The sequence below is a fragment of the Thalassophryne amazonica genome, chromosome 2 (assembly GCF_902500255.1).
Source record: "Thalassophryne amazonica chromosome 2, fThaAma1.1, whole genome shotgun sequence".
NCBI classification, from domain to species: domain Eukaryota; kingdom Metazoa; phylum Chordata; class Actinopteri; order Batrachoidiformes; family Batrachoididae; genus Thalassophryne; species Thalassophryne amazonica.
In genome coordinates, this window is record NC_047104.1 from 119975276 (window position 1) to 120001292 (window position 26017).

Below are 26017 nucleotides of genomic sequence, written 5' to 3' on the forward strand. Positions count from 1 at the left end.
TGAATCCTCACAGAGGAGTTTGTATACAGCCTTAATATAAATGTGAGCAATTATTAAAGATTAGAGGATTCTCCTGCACCACATATGTAGAACTCAAACAGTACATGGATTCATTAGACAATGGGCAGCAAACTGCACTGAAGATTCACAAGATAATGTATAAAGATTCTACAGTGTCCATATTCCAAAGCAAAAAGCTAACAGCAGCTATTTATCCACCAAGCACACAACAGATCATTAAATATCCATTTATTCAAAAAAAACAACAAAAAAAACAAACAAATTCACTTTCCACACTCAGACATCCAACAAAATCAGATCTACAAAAACATCTGCACACAGCACTGGACATGAACATTTTGGTCAAAACATATGAGAAAGCTAAAGAAATCCTAAGTGTCTCATCTGCACATCGTTACAAAGGGTTAATCCTCTTACGGAACAAACCGCTCTGGCCTGTTTCAGCCAGCTCCAGAACACAGCTGCTGCTCTGCAAAGGCAGCCGGGTTTGCATCCTGTCCTGCAAGCAGCCACTACTAGCAACTCCTTAAAAACAATAAAACTAAAACAATAAAACAGCCAACATACAAAATACATGGGGGGGAATTAAAACAAAAAGAAAACAACCCCAATGAAAAGAAAAACAAGAAAGTGCTAAGTATTTTTGTGGTGAATTCTGCAAGTTACATAAACCAACCAAACAAAAACCGGCCTCCTCCTGTTCCGCCTCACGCGGGTCCTGCTCGGCCAAGTCTCTTGTTGCTCTCCAGCACTGTGTGATCCGGAAGCCCACTTCACAACAGTGGACGGAGGAAAAGTCGGGCACCAGAGAGCCAGGTGGCTTAAAGGCTGTGTGCTGTATCAGAGGGTCCAGCCGCATACTTGCTGTGAGGAAAGTGAGGCAACGACAGCAGCACACCCCTCAGGCAACATAGTGGTACTGGTTAGGAGTCTCTTTGTCACGTTCCATGTAGTCTCTATCAATGAGGGACTCGATCCGCTTCTTTAGGTCACCTGGCTGTAAGCGAAGAGACAAAGGCATGAGGCTGATGAACTTTAGTTTTGTTGTACAATTACAGCAGATGCAGAGTATTTTTAATCACGTCACCTTGACCGGGAACTTCAGCTGGTTGTAGAGTTCCGACACCAGGAGGTTGTGACCGAGGGTTTTCCTCATCTTCATGATGCGCACCACAGCTGCATCGATCTGATACTGTCTATCCTGGAAGACCCGCTCAGTGGTGCTTACCTGCTCCTCCACCTGGTGGTGGCCATGGGAGAGGAAACAGCAGAAAAACACTAAATTACAAGTTGTCAAGATATTCACTGCCCACATTTTGGTGAATGTGAGCAATGAAGATTGACAGGTTGCAGATGCCAGTATCCTCAATATGAGCCCTGGGTTGATCTTGAGGATACTGGCATCTACAGTTGTGTTTAAAAAGTGTATTATTATTTTTTAAATGCTCAAACCCCTTATAATAGCTTTTATTTCCATACATGCAAATGCATTGGGAACACTGCACAATCTATTCCAAATCAAAACAAAGAAAAATGTATGAAATTTACAATGTTACAGAAAGTGAAGAAAAAGGCATATTAGGCTAAAAAAAGTGTCTGCATTTTTTTTTTCTGTGAAATAACCGGTGTCAAACAGGTGGCCCTTATTCAATTATGAAGACATCAAAGATTGTACATGCTGGTTAGTTCATTTCTCTGAAAATCTTGGGTAAAATGGGTCGTTCCAGACATTCAGAACAACGGTGTACTTTGACTACAAAGTTGACTGTAGAGAGGGAAACTTACAAAGTAGTGCAGGAAAATGATAGGCTGCTCAATTAAAATAACCTCAAATGCTTTAAAATGACAACAAAACCAGAAAGATAGGAAGAAAACAGAAAACCGCCATTCAAATTGATCAAAGAACAGCCAGAATAGCAAAGACTCAGCCAATGATCAGCTCCAGGGTGATCAAAGAAGATCTAAAGTTACTTGCGAGTACTGTAACAATTCAAACATGCCCATGTAAAACCAAGCTATGGAAGAAGCCCCCACAAAGTCCCACTGTGGAAAGGAAGGGGGGGGGGGGACACGACATGCTAAAGAGGTTACGATTTGCCAAGCAACATATTAACTGGCCTAAAGAGAAATGGCACAACATTTTGTGCATTCATGAAAGCAAGACTGTTCTTTTTGGGTCTAGGGGCCGCAGTTTGTCAGACATCCCCCAAAAACTGAATTCAAGCCACAGTACACTGAAGACAGTGAAGCGTGATGGAGCAAACATCGTGATATGGGGCCGTTTCTCATACTATTGTGTCCGGTCTATTTATCACACACCAGGGATCATGGATCAGTTTGAATACATCAAACCACTCGAAGAGGTCATGTTGCCTTATGTCGAAGACAAAATGCCTTTGAAATGGGTGTTTCAACAAGACAACAACCCCAAACACACCAGCAAGTGAGCAGCATCTTGGTTCCAGACCAACAAGATTAATGTTATAGATAAGAGTGGCCAGCCCAGTCTCAGGACCTCAATACAGTGGCATCAAAAATACTGTTTCTGAGGCAAAACCCAAGAAATGCAGATGAACTGTGGAATGTAGTCCAATCGTCCTGGGCTAGAAGACCTGTTCACAGGTGCCAATTGTTGGTCGACTCCATACAACACAGATGTGAAACAGTTCTCAGTAGTAGTGGTTATACAACTAAATATTAGTTCAGTGATTCACAGGAAAGCAAAAGCTTCAAGCATTTTGCAGTTTATACAGTAAATATTTGAGTTTGTAAAGAGAAAATGCAGACGCTCCTATTTTTTGAACAACATTAATATTAATTTGTCTTCACTTTCTGTAAAATAATTTTATAAATTTTTCATATTTTGATTTGGAAGAGAATGTGCAATTTTCCCAGTGCATTTGTGTGGATGGAAATACAATCTACTATAAAGGATTTTGTGCTTTATTCGCTTTTTAAAAAAAAATACTGCTATTATTTTGAACACAACTGTTTATTCAACAAAAAAGTTATAAAGTCACTCACAGATGTGCTAATTCTAACACTCTTTCTAGTTGAGTGGAAAAACAGAGATCTAATCTCTGGCTGTGTCGAACTGACTCCAGACCAGAGAAGAAATGTCCAGATATATTTTACCGTTTCCTTCATTTGGATTTGATTGATTTTGATGCGGAACAATTTGTGCTTGAAATCATTGTTGAAAGTGAAACGATCTCCATCCTCCACATCTTTCCCCCGAGGATGTTTGTTGAGGACACGTGCTTTTCCACAGGCCAGGGACTGCAGCGTACGCCTGAGCTCACCCTCCTCTGTGCAGGAGGAGGAATAGAAAAAAAAAATACACTGTGAAGCACAAACACTGCAAGTGATACATTTTGTTCAAAAGCCAAAGGAAAATAGAGTGTAAGAGTATAACCAATGCCCGTGGCGGTGAGGATCTCCTCCATGCTGAATTCCTCTCCCTCATTGAACATCAGCAACACCAGTGTCTGGAAAAGAGAAACCTGCACCTCCTTCTTCCCCTGCAGGACAAAGCAGTCAGTGGAAGCACACTTCATGCTTGTTCTTTTCTTTTTTTTTTTTTTAATACACCAAAATGTGGATGTTTCATTTCAGCTCTCCTCTGAGGTTCTCTTACCTCTTTGAACTCCGCCTTGAGGACAGCGTGACCCAGAGTGGCCTGCCACTGCAGCTTCCTTCCACTGTGCTTCCCCAGGTAGAACAACTTAAACACCTCCTGCAGTTTCACCATCTAACAAAAACATCGTCAGACCACATTTGTACACAGTCTGGTAACCCTGGTCAATTTAAAGACTGCCATGACTATGCTGGTCAGCTGACAGGGGACAGTCAGAGCAGGTTCTTGGTTTTCTCCATGAAGGAGGGGAGGCTTTTGGTCCTGGCTCTTAGCAGGAAACCTCCAAAGCAGAGAAGGACTATAGGGGCACCATTGAGAGCATCCTGACCAGCAGCATCACTGTGTGATATGGTGCCTGCACCGTATCTTGATGCAAGACCCTGCAGCGCACTGTGAAAGCAGCTGGGAAGATCGGTGTCCCTCTCCCCTCTCTGCTCGACATCTACCACACCCGCCTAACCCGCAAAGCCACCAGGATCGCAGGTGACCCCACCCACCCAACTCACAGTCTTTTCAGCCTGCTGCCGTCGGGGAGGAGACTGCAGAGTCTCTGGGCTAAAACCAGCAGGTTCAAAGACAGTTTCTTCCACCAGGAAGTCAGGCTGCTCAACTCCTTGCCTGCTCTGCCCCCCCACCCCGTGACCCTCCATCACTGACTCTGCCCGCCCACACACTCACCAACCTCAGGACTACATATTTCACTTTACCCCCCCACCCCCCCAATTGCACTATTGCGTCCACATCAGGACTGCCAATGCACTATTGTATTTAATGTTATACTGGTTACATTAGCATACTGCCATTTGCACTACAATATCATACTGTTATACGTCCACTGCTTACACTGTTTATACTGTTTTATAGAGTTATTTTTATTTTGTAAATCAGTAGTATAAGGTAGTTTTTTTTTTTATTAGCTTAGTAGTAGTTTTTAATTCTATACTTTGCACCGTGAGACTGAGAGGACTGAAATTTCATCTGTGCTGTATGTCGAGCATGTATAGCATATATGACAATAAAAGTGACTTTTACTTTGATTACAGTGAAACTGGGTGCAGAAGCAGGCAAATCGAGGATCATTTATATTTTCTTGGTGCCACATTTGATGTCCAAGACTTTTTGCGTATCTGCAATATGGCATCCTGACCTAAACCAGGGGTGCTCAAGTTTGGTCCATGAGACCCACCTTCCTGACACTCGTAGTTGTCTCCCTGCTCCAACACATCTGAATCCAATGAAAGACTTGTTAGCAGACTTTTAATGAGCCTTTCATTGGATTCGGGTATGTTGGAGCATCGAGACAACTAAGAGTGTCAGGAAGGTGGCTCTCGAGGACCGAACTTGGCCACCCCTGACCTAGACTTCAGTTTGGTTATGGGTTGAGTCATCTGCTTCAGTGATGTCAATGTAGCAGTCACCATTTGACCAGCTATCAAAATGAACCAAAGCAGAACATCAAACATCACCCAGAATAACACTTACCTCTGAGGGCAGATGGACTTCCATGGGTGTGTATGAAGGCCAATAACCCATAGTAAGAATGTTTACAGTCAGCTCAATGTTACAGGCTTCACTCTGGTTCTGTATGTACTGAAAAGAAGCACAACTTTTATACGTATGCAGGAAAAAAGAAAAGACAAAAACATAATGGAAAGATCTGCAGAGGGTAATCATGTTACTGTCAACTTGCATGTTTGTGAGTGGTGTGAATACCTGTTTGAACTGGACCATGATGTCTTTGGACAGTTCCATGTCCTTAAACATACCTTCCAGCTTACTAGTAAATGCTGCTCCGCATTCTGAAAAAAAGAAAGAAAAAAAAAAACACAAGAACCACATGCATCACAAAGGGCCCTTTCACATAACCTTATCACAGATGATATTCTTCTTTCACAGTGGTGCCTCAGCTGTGCTTTCAGATGGAAACAATGTGATAAAGAGCATCAATGGGAAACTTTTTGAAATGAAGAATCTGAACGTAAAACACTTTCAAAGCATTCAGTGGAAATTTCAATTTATCATCCTATTAGCGGTATAAATCATTAATAATCTTCCTTAAAGTGAAAGGCACACGCGCACATGTTAACTTCCCAGCGCATATGCACAGATCAGTACAAGATGGCTGCCGATTTCACAGTCCAATCCTTTCAGAGATAGTTGTAATTTTATCTAAGCACAACAGAAATACACAAACGCAAAGCAACGGCAAGGTAAATGGATGTTTTCTGTGAGTATTTATGGGTGTTCCAGCTGCACATGCAGAGGACTGTAGCATGCTAAATTAAAATACGTTTATAGGAAACACTGTGGATTAAAGCATGAATTTGTTACAAGGAAGTGATAGTGATTCTGATAACAATAAGCAGGGCTAGATGGTATTTAGAGCGTCTTTGGAAATGAAACACCTCCTCCTATAGATCTTGGTGATTTCAAGACAACAGTCAGCACCCAAAAAGTCAATTAACTCCATCCATCTTGTGGAAGTACTCACAGAACACAAACACGAATACTGGCTGGAATTCTTGACATATATGTTGATATTTGTGAAATGTCTGCTTTATTTGATCAGTGCATCCTGAGAATTTACAAGGTCCCCAGTAAGTTGCTGTGTATCACAGCCAGCCTACACATGGGTACTGCGAGTGGTGATTTCTTAGAGACAATTCTTGTGTTCATCGGGAACGTGGACTAGCTCCCAACTCTGTTCAATACTTGTATGTAGTGATGGGATGAACAACACTGGTATGTCAACACTGTGCCGAGCACACAAGAGTGAAACACCGTATTGGTGCATGTATCGCTTTAAGAAAAAAAATCATGTGACCGATACAGGAACTGTGTCGTTCGGCTGCGCAAACTGTGTTTATAAGGAAACAAACAGTATCGACATGTTGCGGATTTGTTGGCTGGAGTTTTGCTGTTGGATTTTTGCTTGCCCTCACCTTGTTCCACTGACTTCATGGATCGTTCAAAGATGTTTCCCCAGTCTGGAATAATTTTGATCATATGACACCAAATAAGATTACATATGTTTGTATTCCTTTACAATATTGGAAGAATAACCAGAAAACATATCCACACCTTTATCAACTCTTTATCAACTTGTTCCTCAATAAAAATGCCTAAATGAATCTACTTTTAGTTTATTTCGTATGCTTTAACACTTAAGTTAACAAATTTCCATACACAAGTTACAAATTTTAACTCTGAATTTTATTACAGACAAATTTGCTATATTTTATATAAATTTGCTATATTTTACAAACTAACTCAGTTTAGCATTTACACAAACAAGGTTTTAAGCAAATTTTAAACTCTTCTCATGAACAGCTTAACTCGACACACAAACTGAGCACATGAAATTATGCAATGATGAGATCATATTTTAAATAGAGGACTGGCGATTAACTATTTCACAGGCTGATGTTGCGTTTGCAGCACGTTCGCTTTTCCATCTTATTTTCATTTGATTTACCTGCAATGATTTTGTAACTACTTCAGGGGTCACTACTGAGCGACCAACACAGTGTCAATACAGTGCCGATACAGTTTGTGTAGTGTGTCAATACACTCCTTGAGGTATCATCATCCCATCACTACTTGTATGGACTAGATGTTGGCTCTGACATCGCACAACATAGGTGACTTTCATGGTGAAGAAAGGTACACTGATCTCAACTTCATGGTGAATGCTCTGATCTTTGTGGAATGGATTCCTGGATTGTGGTACTTGAGAAGCTGAGAGAGGAGTATGAGTGTCTGTTCTTGTATTTGTCTTGGATTAAGACTAACATTCAGGCTTTTCATAACTTCCTGGATTCAGCCATCACAAGTGTATGCATTTGTGGTAATTAAGAAAGTCAGACTGTTCATACATTGTCTGGTGCATGCCCACTGAGTATTCTGCAAGTCACTCATGTGGAAGGCCGTGGGACGCAAATATTTTAATGCAGGTGTGCAGGCTGTGTAATTACACAGTAAGTGACTGAATCTATGGATAACACTGTGACAAATGCCTGTAACCTGCCGAAAGAAAGGTGGACATAGTCCCTTAAACATTTCCCAGATGTGACAATCAGAACAATATTTAAGATAAACATTGGCACCGTCAGCTTTAATCCTGTATGCAATGTGTGTACATTTTTGTCACAGCTTGATTTGTGAAAATCGCTCAGTATTACAACAGTAAAAATACTGTAGCTTGTGTGAAACTACATTTAATGTCTTGATTCAAATGCGCTTCGCACAAATGATAGTGTTTGGGGAGTGGGGGGAACCAGAAAAACAGTGGACTTTTCCATCACTAAGCGTTTCAGGCAGATTGCAGAAGGCAATAAAAACGCAACGTTCCATTCATTCATCAAAAAAGTGTACTGCTCAAGTCATCATAAAAAGAAAAACACCAACTCAATATTTTTCAAGCTTTTCGAAACAGTAAAACGTGCACGGAAATCAGTGGAACTCCTGGCTGAAACCACAGTCCTTTATCTTTGTTTTTGGGAGGATTCAGGTCTGCACTTGATAAGCCAGCATGTTAGGAGGCAAGATGGACTGAGGAGTTTCATCCAGTTTTAGCACTTTTTTGGATCATGGGCGATCGTAGTACAACAGCACCCAGTGCGATAAGCTGAGAGTTCACGTTCACGAGTGGACAATTAGGTATGTAATGCTCACCATGTCGCCAGCAGAGCTGGGTGCTCACGTTTAGTCACGTGAGATTTGTGCACCAAGCATGCGTACTGAAAATGTAACTGAGTCTATGGTTGAAAGATTCACTTCCCAACAGTGACATTCAGGCCTCCGGGATCTCAGTCTCAAGGATACCAACAGGCCTGGGAAAAGCTCAACTTCCCAAAAACATTCAGTATAGCAGTACTGTTCATCAATGGTCCAGTGGAAGCACAGTCTGATTAAAGTTATGAGACTAAAACTTTACCATGTTTGAGCTTCGAGAGCATAGACTTCTCAGCATCAACAGAAGCACTCTTGCCAACCAGTAGGCGTTTGGCCAAGTCCTTCTTATAAAAAGCTTCAAACACATCTTTTCCTAAAAGAAAGAATAAGACAAAAGCATTCTGAAGGACTGTTTAGAAACACTGAATTTACAGAGAAAGCAAACTGACAAATATACAAATTAATGATTTAAAAAAAAGGAGTAACTGACCATGTATGAAACGGAATATTATCATTATCTTGTCCAAAATTCTTTCCAGCTCCTCTTCTGTGGCTTCTTTGTTACCTGCTCTTAACTTAGAGTCAACATATTTAGCTGGGAAGGGAGAAAACAATAAATAAATAAAATGATGGAATGCATGTGCACACATACGAGGTCTATTAGGTAATAAACAGACCCTTTTATTTTTTTTTTAACTATATGGATTTGAATGATGTGCGATTACACCAATCATGTTTGAACCCTCGTGCGCATGCGTGAGTTTTTTCACGTGTGTCGGTGACGTCATTTCCCTGTGGGCAGGCCTTGAGTGAGATGTGGTCCCGCCCTCTCGGCTGAATTCCTTTGTTTCACACGCTGCTCGAGACGGCGTGCGTTGCTTTATCAAAATTTTTTCTGGACCTGTGAGGAATATCCGAGTGGACACGATTCGAGAAATTAAGCTGGTTTTCGGTGAAAGGTTTAACGGCTGATGAGAGATTATGGGGTGTTTCTGTCGCTGTAAGGACTTCCCACGGACCGGGACGTCGTGCAGCGCTTCCAGGCGCCGTCGACGGCCTGTTTCGAGTTGAAAACATCCTAATTTAAGGCTTAATTCACCCAGGACGTCGTGAGAGAACACAGAAGATTCAGAAGAGGCCGGCATGAGCACTTTATGCGGACATTCCACTGTTTAAGGACATTTTGTAATGAAAGACGTGCGCGCAAATTCGCCGAGTCGTTTCCGTGACGACTCGGCGAATTTGCGCGCACGTCTTTCATCTGTGTGCGCCGCACCAGGAAAAACACCTCCGTGTTGAAAACCATTTGTAAAATTCAGGCAGCTTTTGATGGCTTTCAACAAGTGAGTAACTGAGAAACTGTTTAACAGCTTGGGCATGTTCCAACTTGCCCGTTAAGGTTTCCAACAGAGGTGTTTTTCCTGTCGCAACCCCCCGCGGTCGGGTCCGGCCCGACATGAGACTCTGCCTGCACATTCTTTCAATACAAAATGTCCGTTAACAATGGAATGTCCGAATAAACTCCTCATGCCGACTTCTTCTGAAAGTTCTCTGTTCTCTGACGACTTACTGGGTCAACAGAGCCTGAAATGTGGAAGTTTTCAACTTGAAACGGCGAGACGCTGCCGCCTCGAAGCGCAGATCGCCGTCGCCGTCCTTACGGCGACACTACCAGACCAAAATCTCTCATCAGCTGTTAAAATTTTTACCGAAAACCAGCTGAATTTATCGAATGGTGTCCACTCAGTTGTGCCTTACAGTTTTGAAAAAATTTTGATCAAACAAAGCAGCAGTCTCTGAGCCATTCCTAAACAATGAAAAAACGACGAGAGGGTGGGCCACTCCTCACTCAAAGACTGCCCACAGGCGAATGACGTAACCGACAGGCGTGAAAAAACTCTCGCATGCCCACGAGGGTTCAAGCATGTCTGATGTAATCACACGTGATTCAAATCCATATGGTTTTTGAAGAAAAAAAAAAAAAAAAAAAAAAGGTCGGATACTTTTCTAATAGACCTCGTACATAATGTGCTATGACTGAAAAGGGTGCAAAAAACATGTTTTTTTTGTATTTAACTGCTGTTTGCAGGCATAAATAGTAATAAAAAAGAGGTATATGAAAGATGTGAGATGCAGCCAAAAGATACGCCAGTTGTCTGGTCTAATGCCTGGTTCACATGGAAAGATAAATATGTTGATTTCTGATCTGATCTTCCCTTTCTGACAACCTTATGGAAGCAACACCTATTGTGATGGCTGTAAAGATAATGTTATTAGATAGTCCAGAGTGCTCTAGGGCCGCTCGATCTCCCAGTCTGTGGGGTGTAACAAATGGCGAGCCTGTGGAATGTGACATGTAGCCAATCAGAAAGTGAGGTTACGGGAACACGGATGTGACTCCAAAATCAAAACATGTTTGTTTACTCTGAAGTCACGTTTGATCTTGAGAGAATTTGCGAGATTTCCTGTCTGACCTGGGAATGCTCGTGAGTGAAATCTGTTTCGTGTAGTGTGTTGTCGTTACCACATGGCTGCACACAACACACTGTACAACCAAAACTATTATATCTATAATTTTTTTTGAATCACTATGTGTGGGGGATCTCATGTATTGAAAACCTATAGACAATTTTAAAATCTTGCGGTGTGAACCAGGCATAACCTACCAATAAGTTCAGCAGGTTTGTTGGGCCTCTTGTTGATGAAGGTCTCAAAAGCTTCCTTCATGGCATTAATGAAGGCCTCATTTCTTGCAAAACAGCTCTGAGCCACATTATCCATCTTGTCCTTGAAGTCAAGCAGGTCTTGCACCATATCCTTGTCTTTCTCTGGTGTACATACAATCTCTCCACCAAAGCACTAAGACCACAGAAAGTTTCATGACAACGGGGAAGACATTAAAGAACATAAAATCTCATGGTTCTTTGAGCAAACTGGAATGCCAGCGATGCTGCTCATCAGTTTGTGCCGTTTGTTTATATACCTTGATGTAATCCTTCCAGAACTGCAGCAATGTCGTGAGCCCTCCCTTCACCTTACTGAAGAGCTGGTAAAGCAGAGTCAGCTCAGTCACACGGTTCTCATCCAGCAGGGTGCTCAGACCTGGAACAAACATTTAACAATCTTCATTACAAAAATCAAAAACCACAAATAAGCTAATGAATGTCGGTTAGTAGTTTTTAAGGACAAACATTTTGTGCTTTACTCGAAAACGGATCATAGACTGCATTACAAGTACTTAGCATTACATAACTCGTCTCAAAAGTAATCACGCAAAACAACAAACAGTACATTAGCCATTTACAATACACTGCAATCCGATACAAGAGCACAACAAACGTCTCAAACAAATTACAGAGTTAGCACATGTGTAATAAGAATAATGATAATAATAAAAAACAGAGCTTCAAAGGTATTTTGAGGAGCAGCACGAATTTTCAGTGTAGTTTCACACGTCTCTCAGTAACTTCAACACACAGCGTTAATGTTAGGAACTCAGTCATTGACAGTTGTACCTTTTTGTAGAATTGCTGTCATATGTTCTCCTAAAAGTTGTTTCTCAACACAAGTAATAAGTGGCTTCCTGCAAAATGAAAAATCATGAATGAGAGAATGAGAAGTACAAGTCATCGAGTTACCCGTTTCTATAACAAAACAGGGAGCAGGGACGCAGATACTGTGAGTTAACAGAACCTTTGAAAATTCACCCGTCTGGGTTAATAAGGTCTCATCTCATCTTCAACCGCTTATCCGGGATCGGGTCAAGGGGGGAAACAGCTCTAGCAGGGGACCTCAGACCTCCCTTTTCTGGGCCACATTGACCACCTCTGACTGGGGGATCCCGAGGTGTTCCCAGACCACTGTGGAGATTTAGGCTCTCCACCTAGTCCTGGGTCTTCCCGGGGCCTCCTCCCAGATGGACGTGCCTGGAACACCTCCCCAGGGAGGCGCCCAGGAGGCATCCTTACCAGATGTCTGAACCACCTCAGCTGGCTCCTTTCAACGTGAAGGAGCAGTGGCTCTACTCGGAGCTCCCCACAGACGACTGAGCTTCTCACTTTATGTCTAAGGGGGACACCAGCCACCCTCCTAAAGAAGACCATTTCGGTCGCTTGTAGCTGTGATCTAGTTCTTTCGGTCATGACCCAACCCTCACAACCATAGGTGAGAGTAGGAATGAAGTCTTGACCAGTAGAACGAGAGCATCACCTTTTGGCTCAGCTCCCTTTTTGTTACAACAGTACGGTAGAGCGAATGCAATACCACCCCTGCTGCACCGATTCTCCCCTCACTCGTGAACAAGACCCCGAGGTACTTGAACTCTTTCACTTGGAGCAAAACGCATTTCCTACACGGAGTAGGAAAGGAGGGGCGGCAAGCCTCGAACACTGTGGTGGACACCGGTGGTCAGGACAATGGTCCGACTGAAGAAGGAGCCCTTCCTGAATGTTATCTCTGAGGACTCCGGAGGCAGTTGCAAGGTCCCGACAGGCCCGAAGGGCGGCAGCCTCTGCTGTGGGGGAGGCAAAGCAGCTGGTGTGGGAGGAGTTCGCAGCAACTATGAAGAAGGACTTTCGGTTAATGAGGTAAATGATTTAAACAGTAACCACTGACATTACTTGAGGCGCCACCTCTCAACTATAAATATCTACTGCCCTGGTATTAAAAAAAAAGAAAAAAAGTGAAAACAAAATGTTTAGTCATTAAATGGATTTACTGAGTGCTCTGGTCGAGGTAGCTCATGATACGATCATTCTCCTCATCCAAGCGACGAGCTACATGATGCAGATACTCAGGCACCTGTACATGTAAATAAAATGTATAGATAATGCATATCTGCAAATGAACAACTTCATCATTTAAAAAACAATTCCATGAAAGTCTGGTCTCACATCTCTCTCTTGCATCAGCCTCTGTCCCTCTGCTGCATACAGACGATTGGTTTCATTCAAAAATCGCTCCTCAAAGGAATCTTTGTAGACCTTGACAAGAGTCAGACATCCATGAAGCAAAAACCTTAAGAAAGTCATCCAATCTTTTGGTAAATCTACAAGCATGTACCTGCAGGTCTGAAAGCATGCCCAGGAGGCTTCTGAGAAGGCTGCGATCTACAGTCTCTCCATGCCGCTCAAGTTCTATCTGCTCCAAAATGCCATCCACAGTACGCTTTTGAACTGCACTGTCACTCACAATGTGGGTACGAAACAGCTCCAAGCCGGTATCCCTGCAACACAGAAATAACATCACCTAAACATTGTCCTAAACACACAAAAACAGAAGGATGAAAGAGAAATAACAACCATCATACCAGATTGAAGGCAGGAGGGAGTTCTGAAGTACATAAGTTCGATCCAGGAACAGAAAGATACTACGGATCATTATCTATATGAAAGAGCACACTGTTAAATTACAGTCGTATCAGGCAGGCAGGCGGAGAGAGAGAGAGAAATATTGTGTATATTTGACAAAAATTAAACCTTACAGTTTGCCTGCAGTGGTCCTGCCAGCAGCGATTAATCCGCTTCAGGAAGGAAAGGTTATCCAATGACTCTGTGAGCTTCATGTCAAGAAAAATATTTCAACAACCACCACCACCACACACAGGCTGAATGGTGGGGCATAAAACAAATTATTATATAGCTGTGATGCTACGCGCACTCTGATTGGCTGATTTCTGGTTCGATATTTTCCTATATCTGACCGGTTACCATGACAATTGGTCCGAAAACACGCATTCCATTCATCACAAAGCAAAAAGCAAAAAAAAACACGATTAGAATAACCAAGTCGTACATGAACATACTCCATACATATAGCATAGGAAGAAAAGAGATTGAAAGCTTACCAGCTAACAATAGACCATCTGTTAGCAAGTTCTTCATGGAAGTTAAGTGAACAGGTCTGTGACTATGACCCCAAAAGTGTCGGTAGTTTTCATATTCGGGTGATACCATATGTTTGTGTGTTATATATATATATATATATATATATATATATATATATATATATACACATATACACACACACACACACACAAAAATAAAACGCACAGTTACACCTCAGTCTGATATTTTCTAATACAGACTGAGCACTCGGTTAATAATCCTTTATTATTTACAGTGAACAGAAAATCCCAGTAAGAACGGTAATCCACAAGAAAATAGGTGATAGTGAAAAGTAGTAGACAGTGCATTTCATGTTGCTGGAAAGGTTATAATTCAGTGATATTTAGAGTCAACAGGGCTGTAAATAGGTTTGGGTAGTGGTGACATGATTAAATGATTGACAGACTTCCTAAAACAGAGTTGTGTTGGGGTAGGGTGGGGGGATCACCGTTTAGCAATAACATGTGTTTATACTGAATGGCTAAACACACCTGACTGAGCTGATCTGAGTAGATCAGGGACAAATGTAAAATGTGTAGTAATTTGGGTACTGGGCACCAGTATTGGGAAACACTGCTGTAGATTAATTAGTTCCAAACATTTGAAACATCAGGGCTTCCATGTGTGTTTTTAAAACATTACCTGTGCTGTGCTCATCGTTCATGTTAAGTAATTCACAATCCCTACAACACACACACCCACACACACAGAAAGGATATTCTCTAAACTGGTGAATTTGGGCCTGGACATGGTCTTCACAGACTTGCCTCAGTTGCTTGTAGAGCCTGGGGGAGACTTTATATGAGCACAAGTTCTCCACTGCCTTTAAGGTCCGGGAAGGAGGGGGGGTGGTGGTGGTGGTGGAACAAAAGAGAAATATTTCAAGGGGGGTTTTAACTCTGCTGCTGCTAACAACAAATATGTACCATATTTGTTAATTTACTTTTAATCACTTTGGGAGGTCCTGCAACTTGTATACTGAAAAATCATGCGTTCATAATGAAAACGATTTAGAGGACTTTACCTCGAATCAAGGTACGAACCAAAACAAAGCAAGCAGCCTAAGCCCTATTCATGCAACGAGTGGAATATAAAAATTAATGAACTCACTCACTCATCTGCCACCGGGGGGGGGGGGGGGGGGGGGTGGAACCTATCCCAGCATTCTTTGATAATATTCTTACCAACTGTTCAACCTCTCTTTGCGTTTTCTGAACAATGTCAACATATTATATTTAAAATAAAGTATGAAAAAGTTGGCCCTACAAAAATGGTCAAAACCATTTTTTAATCAAATAATGTGACCAAAAAATAAAAATACTAAAATGTATTTTTGTATTATTATTATAATAATAATAATAATATCTCTCTACACAATATAGAAGTCCCTTCGGCTGCTCCCTCGTTTTCACTCAGGTTCCCCACAACAAATCCAAGGTAGAGCCGCATGTTGATTTGACAAGTTTACAAAGGATGCCCTTCCTGACTCAACTCCACACTACGTGGAGAAACATAGCAGTGGATTTGAACCACAAACCTTCAGCACTGAAACCAAGTGCACTAACGTCTTGTCCACCACCCCTGATTGTGTTTATATATATATATATATATATATAGTGTAACACAAAGTACATAAAGTGTAACACAAAGGTCAATTTTTCAAGTTACACGTTTTTATTGCAAACTAGCTTGAAATTGTAGTACACATATGTCTTTCATAAACCACAAAGCTCAAGATAGCTCATTAACAATTAACTTATTAATTTCACTTTTCCATTATGGAAAAGTGAAATTAATAAGAGTATGGACCCTTGCGGATGTTATTTTTGACGGACAATTCTCAGGTTGTTTTCAACTTACGCGTAACCTACGCATATCTTTTATACAAATTGACGATGTATATCGGAGAATACATATTTCAAAGTAGAATGCCCATCTAAGTGTAAATGTTAGCTATAGTTTATGCGACTTTTAACCATCTATATCTCCCACTTGGTTTTGACAGATGGCGTAACATCCGCAAGGGTCATTTTTAATTAAATTTTTTTGTACTTAAAATTGACTCAAAGGCCTTTTATTTACTTTTTCATTTCATGGGTTTTCTATTGACTAACGCACAATGCAATTTCCTTGAGGTTGGTTTGAAAAAAATATGACCTGGTTGAAAAAATGAGGTCTAATCGTGTTATAATATGTGATGAAAAAAAGTGGATTTTCCAAACTTCTTTTCAATTTTTCTTTATTTTGTGAACAACGAAATACACTCAAATTATGCATACTATATATACATTAGTTACATCAGTGTTAAAAATAAACATTTCTATTCAACAATCCATATTTAATAAACACATTCATGAAGTACCTCAGGTGTAATATAACGGTTTAGCATATTGTCAGATATATATATACACACATACACACACACCTCATGTGCTAGTTTGTGCACATATTATTTGAGCATGCAGGTAATTTTATACTCCACTAGCACTGGTGCAAGTATCTTTATCCACGTTTTATCAACTATAAGCACCAGTAGAATGAACCAATAAAGGAATAAATAAGAAAAAAACAATTTCCAGTGTGTTGTCTTCGTCTTCCCTGTGTTTTATGACTCACACACGGAGCGAGTTGCTGTCACGATTCATTCGTGTGCGCACGTGACAAAAAAAAAAAAAAAAAGTTTGCCGCTGCTGCTGCTCTTCCCTCAAACTCTGTCATAACCACACCGGAATATCTGCGTCAGGTGCGCGCAGCAGGGGGGGCAGAGAGGCGGTGAGAACGCAGCCTGCAGGTTGTCTGCACAGAGAAATCAGTGCACAGTGTGGCTGCAGCCGCACTTTGATTTCTCTTCTAGTTTATAGTTGTTCTTGTGCTGAGCTGCAGGTCTGCACTCTGAGTTGTTATAGTTTATCTTTCCTCCTTTGACCGCAAGATGCATGTGCGTGCGAACGAACCGTGAGTAAATGTGGAGATGTCTGAGTTATAGTTGATGTGGACATGTCCTGTGTCTGGCAATCAGTCTGTGAGCAGGACTTATGTCCATTTTGTCCTTTATTTAACACTGTGATGAGAGAGCTTTTTTTTTTCTGTGCTCTTTTTTTGAGCATGTAGTTTTACTGCATTGTGTACACGGTATAAAACAATCCTGCGTGATTTATACTTCAGGAAGAATGGAACACAGACCGCAGGAATCAGACATTGGCATCGGGTAACGTTGTCTTGTGAGGGTGTGGCTTCCAGTCACGTCGAGTAACGTCGCTTTGTTCTGACTTGCGCTGAAACCACTTAATTTCTGCGTCGAGCACAGGACACAAACAAAAATTAAACATGTTTAATTTTTGTTATAATTAAACTCAAAATTAATTTAATTTTTAATTTGGGGTCCGATTTGCTTCATCCTTTGCGTCCCTCATGCTGTTGTGGAGTCGAGCTGCTTGTCTCTGCACCGAGTTGCTTCCACACGGCGGCGTCATGACAACACATGACGCAACTGGGAGCAGCGCCGGTGTGAAAGGGGCTTTACGGACCCAGAGAGGAAGAGTCTGACACATCAGAGGAAGAGTTTTACGGTTGATATAAGACTGACTTTTGGTTGTGGAAGTAACTTTTTGGTGCAAGTAATTTTTTTGCTACTAGCACCAGTGCAAGTAGGTTAAAAAATGTATTTCGACCCCTGATATTATATATATATAAATAGATAGTGAGGAAAATAAGTATTTGAAGTTGTCCCACTTAGAAATCATGGAGGGGTCTGAAATTTTAATCTTAGGTGCATGTCCACTGTGAGAGACAATCTAAAAAAAAATAAATAAAAAAAAATCCGGAAATCACAATGTATGATTTTTTAATAATTTATTTGTATGTTACTGCTGCAAATAAGTATTTGAACACCTGTGAAAATCAATGTTAATATTTGGTACAGTAGCCTTTGTTTGCAATTACAGAGGTCAAACGTTTCCTGTAGTTTTTCACCAGGTTTGCACACACTGCAGCAGGAATTTTGGTCCACTCATTCATACAGATCTTCTCCAAATCTTTCAGATTTGGAGTTTCAGCTCCCTCCAAAGATTTTCTATTGAGTTCAGGTCTGGAGACTGGCCAGGCCACTCCAGAACCTTGAAATACTTCTTACGGAGCCCCTCCTTAGTTGCCCTGGCTGTGTGTTTGGGGTCATTGTCATGCTGGAAGACCCAGCCATGACCCATCTTCAATGCTCTTACTGAGGGAAGGAGGTTGTTTACCAAAATCTTGCAATACATGACCCCATCCATCCTCCCTTCAATACGATGTAGTCGTCCTGTCCCCTTTGCAGAAGAGCACCCCCAGAGTATGATGTTTCCACCCCCATGCTTCACAGCTTGAGCAGGGGGACCTTGCTGCCCTGCAGGATTTTAAACCATGACAGCATCATGTGTTACTAATGTCATCTTTGTGACTGTGGTCCCAGCTCTCTTCAGGTCATTGACCAGGTCCTCCTGTGTAGTTCTGAGCTTTCTCAGAATCATCCTTACACCACAAAGTGAGATCGTGCATGGAATCCCAGACCGAGGGAGATTGACAGTCATCTTGTGTTTCTTCCACTTTCTAATAAATAATCATAACAGTTGTTGTCTTCTACCAAGCTGCTTGCCTGTTGTCCATCCCAGCCTTGTGCAGGTCTACAGTTTTGTCCCTGGTGTCCTTAGACCGCTCTTTGGTTGTGGCTATGGTGGACAGGTTGGAGTGTGATTGATTGAGAGTGTGAACAGGCGTCTTTTATACAGGTAACAAGTTCAAACAGGTGCAATTAATACAGGTAAAGAGTGCAGAATAAGAGGGCTTCTTAAAGAAAAATGAACAGGTCTGTGAGAGAAAGAATTCTTGCTGGTTGGTAGGTGTTCAAATGCTTATTTGTAGCAGTAACATACAAATAAGTTATATATAAAAAAAAAAGTCATACATTGTGATTTCCGGATTTTTTTTTTTTTTTTAGATTATGTCTCTCACAGTGGACATGCACCTAAGATGAAAATTTCAGACCCCTCCATGATTTCTAAGTGGGAGAACTTGCAAAATCACAGAGTGTTCAAATACTTATTTTCCTCACTGTATACTTATATATATATATATATATATATATATATATATACACACACACACACACACACACAGCAGTGTTCAGAATAATAGTAGTGCTATGTGACTAAAAAGATTAATCCAGGTTTTGAGCATATTTCTTATTGTTACATGGGAAACAAGGTACCAGTAGATTCAGTAGATCCTCACAAATCCAACAAGACCAAGCATTCATGATATGCACACTCTTAAGGCTATAAAATTGGGCTATTAGTAAAAAAAAAAAAGTAGAAAAGAGGGTGTTCACAATAATAGTAGTGTGGCATTCAATCAGTGAGTTCATCAATTTTGTGGCCTGAGGAAAATGGGACGTTCAAGACATTGTTCAGAAGAACAGCGTAGTTTGATTAAAAAGTTGATTGGAGAGGGGAAAACCTATACACAGGTGCAAAAAAATTATAGGCTGTTCATCTACAATGATCTCCAATGCTTTAAAATGGACAAAAAAAAAAAAAAAGAGACGCGTGGAAGAAAACGGAAAACAACCATCAAAATGGATAGAAGAATAACCAGAATGGCAAAGGCTCACCCACTGATCAGCTCCAGGGTTGATCAAAGACAGTCTGGAGTTACCTGTAAGTGCTGTGACAGTTAGAAGATGCCTGTGTGAAGCTAATTTATTTGCAAGAATCCCCCGCAAAGTCCCTCTGTTAAATAAAAGACATGTGCAGAAGAGGTTACGATTTGCCAAAGAACACATCAACTGGCCTAAAGAGAAATGGAGGAATATTTTGTGGACTGATGAGAGTAAAACTGTTCTTTTTGGGTCCAAGGGCCGCAGACAGTTTGTGAGATGACCCCCAAACTCTGAATTCAAGCCACAGTTCACAGTGAAAACAGTGAAACATGGTGGTGCAAGCATCATGATATGGGCATGTTTCTCCTACTATGGTGTTAGGCCTATATATCGCATACCAGGTATCATGGATCAGTTTGGATATGTCAAAATACTTGAAGAGGTCATGTTGCCTTATGCTGAAGAGGACATGCCCTTGAAATGGGTGTTTCAACAAGACAATGACCCCAAGCACACTAGTAAACGACTACTTTTTTTTTTTTTTTACTAATAACCCAATTTCATAGCCTTAAGAGTGTGCATAATATGAATGCTTGGTCTTGTTGGATTTGTGAGAATCTACTGGTACCTTGTTTCCCATGTAACAATAAGAAATATACTCAAAACCTGGATTAATCTTTTTAGTCACATAGCACTACTATTATTCTGAACACTACTGTGTGTGTGTGTGTATATATATATACACACACACACACACACACACACACACACACACACACACACACACACACACACACACACACACACACACACACACACACACACACACACAGAGTGTGGGGTAATAAAGTATTTAGTCAGCCCATGACTGTGCAAGTTCTACTTAGAAAGATGAGAGAGGTCTGTAATTTTCATCATAGCTACACTTCAACTATGAGAGACAAAATGAGAAAGAGAGAGAAAAAAACAACAACAAAAAACTGAAAATCACACTGCAGGATTTTTAAAGAATTTATTTGTAAATTATGGTGGAAAATAAGTAGTTGGTCAATAACAAAAAGTTCAACTCAATACTTTGTAACATATCCTTTGACGGCAATGACAGAGGTCAAACATTTCCTGTAAGTCTTCTCCAGGTTTGCACACACTGTAGCTGGTATTTTGGCCCATTCCTCCATGCAGATCTTCTCTAGAGCAGTGATGTTTTGGGGCTGTCGCTGGGCAACATGGACTTTCAACTCCCTCAACAGATTTTCTATGGGGTTGAGGTCTGGAGACTGGCTTGGCCTCTCTAGGACCTTGAAATGCTTTGTACAGAGCCACTCCTTCTTGCCAAGTGGTGTGTTTGGGATCATTGTCATGCTGGAAGACCCAGCCAATGCTGGGTCTTCAATGCTCTCACCGATGGAAGGAGGTTTTGGCTTAAAATCTCACGATGCATAGCCACGTTCATTCTTCCCTTAACACAGATCAGTCGTCCTGACCCCTTTGCAGAAAAACAGCCCCAAAGCATGATGTTTCCACCCCATGCTTCACAGTAGGTATGGTGCTCAGCATTCTTCTTCCTCCAAACATGACTAGTTGAGTTTTTACCGAAATGTTCTATTTTGGTTTCATCTGACCACATGATATTCTCCCAATCCTCTTCTGGATCATCCATATGCTCTCTGGCAAACTTCAGACGGGCCTGGACATGTACTGGCTTAAGCAGGGGGACATACCTGGCACTGCAGGATTTGAGTCCCTCTCTGCATGGTGTGTAGCCTTTGTTACTTTGGTCCCAGCTCTCTGCAGGTCATTCATCAGGCCCCTCTGTGTAGTTCTGGGATTTTTGTTAACCGTTCTCATGATCATTTTGACCCCATGGGGTGACATCTTGCATGGAGCCCCAGATCGAGGGAGATTATCAATGGTCTGGTATGTCTTCCATTTTCTTACAATTGCTCTCATAGTTGATTTACTCACACCAACCTGCTTGACTATTGTAGATTCACTCTTCCCAGCCTGGTGCAGGTCTAGAATTTTCTTCCTGGTGTCTTTCGACAGCTCTTTGGACTTGGCCATGGTTGAGCTTGGAGTCTGACTGTTTGAGGCTGTGGATAGGTGTCTTTTATACAGATAATGAGTTCCAACAGATGCAATTAATACAGGTAATAGGTGGAGGACAGAAGAGCTTCTTAAAGAAGAAGTTACAGGTCTGTGAGAGCCAGAAATCTTGCTTGTTTGTGGTTGACCAAATACTTATTTTCCACCATAATTTAGAAAAATTCTTTAAAAACTCTCATCTTTCTAAGTAGAACTTGCACAATCATGGGCTGACTAAATACTTTTTTACCCCACTGTGTGTGTGTGTGTGTGTGTGTGTGTGTGTGTGTGTGTGTGTGTGTGTGTGTATATAAGAAAATCACATTATTTTTAAATAAAAACTTAATTTGCAGATCAAAAAAAAATATTGTAGGTCATGTCACAATTTCAAGACCACACCATCTGTAAAATCACACTACTTCATATAAAACATCAACTTTTGTAATCATTTTGTCTGCCTAACGTCACTTGCAGAGGTCTGATCTCATAGGGATAATGATTCAATACAAATGTTGATCTGTACGCTTTAGCATTTAGGTTGATATTTTGGAAGCGTTAACTAAACTTTCTGAATGGAATAATGTAGAATGCAGCTGCATGAACCCCTCACTCAGAGAACAAGGCTGACCAAATCTCCTGCTCTCTGAAGCAGAGCAACTCGCTGAAATGTTGGTGACTTATGGAATCAAATACGCATGTAAAGGGCGATATAAGTACAGCTAAATGATTGTGTCCATCTTTACAGCAAATCCCTTCAGCTGCTCCTTGTTTTCACTCAGGGGTCGCCACAACAGATCTGCATGTTGATCTGGCACAAATTTTACACCGGACGCCCTTCCTGACACAACTCCACATTACACGGAGAAATGTGGCAGAAGTGAGGTTTGAAATGGGAACTTTCGCATTGAAACCAAGCGCACTAACCACTTGGTCACCACCCCTGCTTGTGTCCATCATTAAACATACAACAAAAAGACAATATACTAAATATTACAACAGGCATAACTCCATTTCAATTTAGTTTAATTAACTGATGCAGGCTTTTCCTTTAGCTGCTGCTTTCTTGTTCCTTGAGAAATCTGCAAAAGTAAGGCCATAAGTGTGTGCCACAACCAAGATGCCTCCACTGGTATATATATATATATATATATATATATATATATATATATATATATATATATATATATATATATATATATATATATATATATATATATATATATATATATATATATATATATATATATATATATACACACACACACACACACACACACACACACACCGTAATTTCCGGACTATAGAGCGCACCTGAATATTAGCTGCACCCACCAATTTTAAAAGGAAAAAAGAAAGTGTACATAAATAGGCCGCGCTTGTCCATCAGCCACGGGTCCCCACATTGTAACATGAGATATTAACACAGAAAGATGTTCGACAAACATTTTTAACTTGCGTACCGTAAATGCTTTTTCCCCTGAAAGTGACACGTAATTTTTGATGAGCACGACATCCAGCACGCGCAGGGTGTCTCTTCTCCACATGGAGAACCGAGTAATTTTAATTTTTTTCTTGAAGTTTCATCGTGTGCAGCCAGGATCGGATGGAGTCTTGTGGTAAATGAGACGTTAATGAGGCGCTGTGACTTTTTCAACCGGTTGGGAAGGGTAGGGGGAGAAGGCTCCGCTCTGCTAACTGATCTGACGGCGCAACTCTGGCGCAAGTGCTGAAGAAGGACTTTTCTTCAGCCACTACAAGGAATTAAAGTATGAATAATCCACTAAAACGAACAGGTAAGATGTTATATTTACACTGTGTGTGAATTTACACCGCATGAGGACCACAGCTTTCAGGAAATCAACTGACATAGTTCGACTTGTGAAAAAGCCTGTAAAAATTCATAAATTAGCCGCAGTGTTCAAAGCGTGTGAAAAAAGTTAGCAGCTTATAGTCTGGAAATTACGACACACACACACACACACACACACACACACACACACACACACACACACACACACACACACACACACACACACAAAATATAAGTCAATTATCTTCCCATTTAGCTTCATGGGTATATGATGTGCTTGTTAGAGATACAACTAATTTTTTCCCCCAAAATGACTTCCTGTATCATTTTTAAAACATTGATTTCCATTGTTTACTACCAAAAGCTCATCAGAATATGATAGGGTTGCAAAAAAGTTGTATCCCTAGTGCTCGTATGACATTTCAGTGAAAACCAACAACCAGTTTAGAAGTCCTGCTGACCAGATGCATGTACAGATGGTGATTGCTACATAACCAAAAATTAAATGACAAACCTGATAGAGTTCTTCCAGATTGTACTTTATGGACGTGCTGTTCTGGATGGCACCTACTGCATCTCGTAGCTTCAGCCAAGTGTCCTCTGTGTAGTTCTCAGCTAGTTTTGGCCTGTCTGTTACATAATGCCAAAATAACATTTAAAAACTCTGCCCCATTAAGGTTCAGTTCACAGATGGACTGCGTGAATGTTGAAATAGTCAAGAGAAACCCTACAGGGCTGTCCCATCAAATCTCTAATATTGGGTTTAATTGCAATTAATAGTGGCCTCTGGCCTGTAATATTGTTGCAGGATAGCTACAGAAACTGATGCATTGTCAAGTGCATACCACGGAATATATTGTAGGTAATTTAATGGTTTGTGGATTAAACAGCGATGGAATTCTACAAGAAACGGTACTTGCTTTTACAACTCTGCCCCCCCCCCCACAAGACAAATTTTTTCCCCAATCGCAGCCACAGAATCCTACAACTCCTTCAGAGGCAATTAGCTTATATCAAGCTCAAAATGTAGGACTGAACCTGAACCATGACATTGGGTAGTTTAACAGTGGTTACGGCAGCTGTAACTGAAATCACTTCAAATTTAGTTTCAGTAACTTCAGCCGCAACCCTAAATTTTGGGGATATGCTAACGGCAGCTGCTGTAATTAATGTTCTGTGACTGTGTTGTGCTTGTTGCCAGTTCCTCATTAGTATAGTGGTAAGTATCCAGGGCTTTTTTTTTTTCTTTTCACTCCCTTTATGTCAACCAACATTTCTTGTTTCAGTTATCCTTTCGGTTCAAGTATATCTGGAAGATTTGGGTTATTTGGGCTATTAGGGTTAGGATGCCAGATCACCATGGTAATAACCTATGGTTACTGTAAGGATATTCATGGCCTTTAAACAACAACGGGTGCCATTCCAAATAATATACAGTATTATATCAATAGCCTTTTACTAAAGTCTTGAATTAAAGCTGAACGTCTACACTACAGACATACCTTTATTTCAATTACGTTGTGGTTGGTGTAGAAGAAAAATTTGTGCCACTGTCCAACTAATTATGGAACTGACTTAAATACAGGTATAAATGACGGTGACAGTACCTTTGAAATTTTTGATGACTAATTTCTTTGAAGAGCCAGTTTTGCCTGATGCCATAGCGGAGGTCCTGGCCACCCCGTTGGTGTGCTCTGTCAGAGCAGAGAAGCTGGCTCTCCTGTCCTGTCGCGTATCCTCTGCCATTATCAGATTAATTCTTACTCAACGCTGTTATGGTTCGATGTTCTGCACAAGATTGTTCAATCGCCTCTCTGCGGTGAGAGCTGCTTTCCAAACAATCCGTCGTCTTTGGTTCAGCGTATCGTTGTCTACGTAAGACACATTTATACCCAAAATTACAGAGCGTAATTTAGGTTTCTTCAAATAACATAGCTACAACTGTTAGCCAAGTAAACACATAGCAAGCTAATACTACGGCACACACTTTAGCTAGCAAAGCAGTTGTGGTCGCCACTGTAAACGTAGCTTTACATTTACCTGCGGCCCATGCGACTCTCGACTATAAACAAGTATTAACAATTAAAATGTTTAATTTTGCGACACTAAACAAAAACACTGACATCACTTTAACCACACATTAGCCACAGCTAACGCAACAAAATGGCTTTTCTCAGTTTAGTTGGACAGGTGCATCCTGGGTGATAAACGTCCGAGTTGCATTCACTGACAAATGGGATTTCCAATATTGGCGTAACACCGTTACGCAAACT

The 26017-nt window shown here is 41.0% G+C and overlaps 1 protein-coding gene across 2 annotated transcripts; it reads right to left on the reverse strand.

Annotated features, from left to right (window-relative positions):
• Positions 1–233: 233 nt before the first annotated feature.
• Positions 234–25958, reverse strand: cul4a (cullin 4A). Of its 2 annotated transcripts, XM_034192853.1 has the most exons (21): positions 25785–25950; positions 25352–25615; positions 24259–24374; positions 14937–15040; positions 13815–13884; positions 13641–13714; positions 13394–13556; positions 13225–13314; positions 13050–13132; positions 11848–11915; positions 11316–11434; positions 10999–11191; positions 8823–8927; positions 8595–8705; positions 5372–5457; positions 5141–5248; positions 3659–3772; positions 3437–3542; positions 3157–3329; positions 1109–1261; positions 234–1018 (listed from the first exon to the last, which is right to left on the reverse strand). In XM_034192853.1, the coding sequence occupies exons 2-21, from the start codon at positions 25488–25490 to the stop codon at positions 923–925; spliced, it is 2271 nt and encodes a 756-aa protein (XP_034048744.1). In that variant the 5' UTR covers positions 25491–25615; positions 25785–25950; the 3' UTR covers positions 234–922. The 2 variants fall into 2 exon arrangements, 1 of the variants encoding a protein (XP_034048744.1); XR_004566158.1 differs by lacking the exons at positions 234–1018; positions 1109–1261; positions 3157–3329; ... (7 more) ...; positions 11316–11434; positions 11848–11915 and having other exon boundaries at positions 13225–13304; positions 25785–25958.
• Positions 25959–26017: the final 59 nt, after the last annotated feature.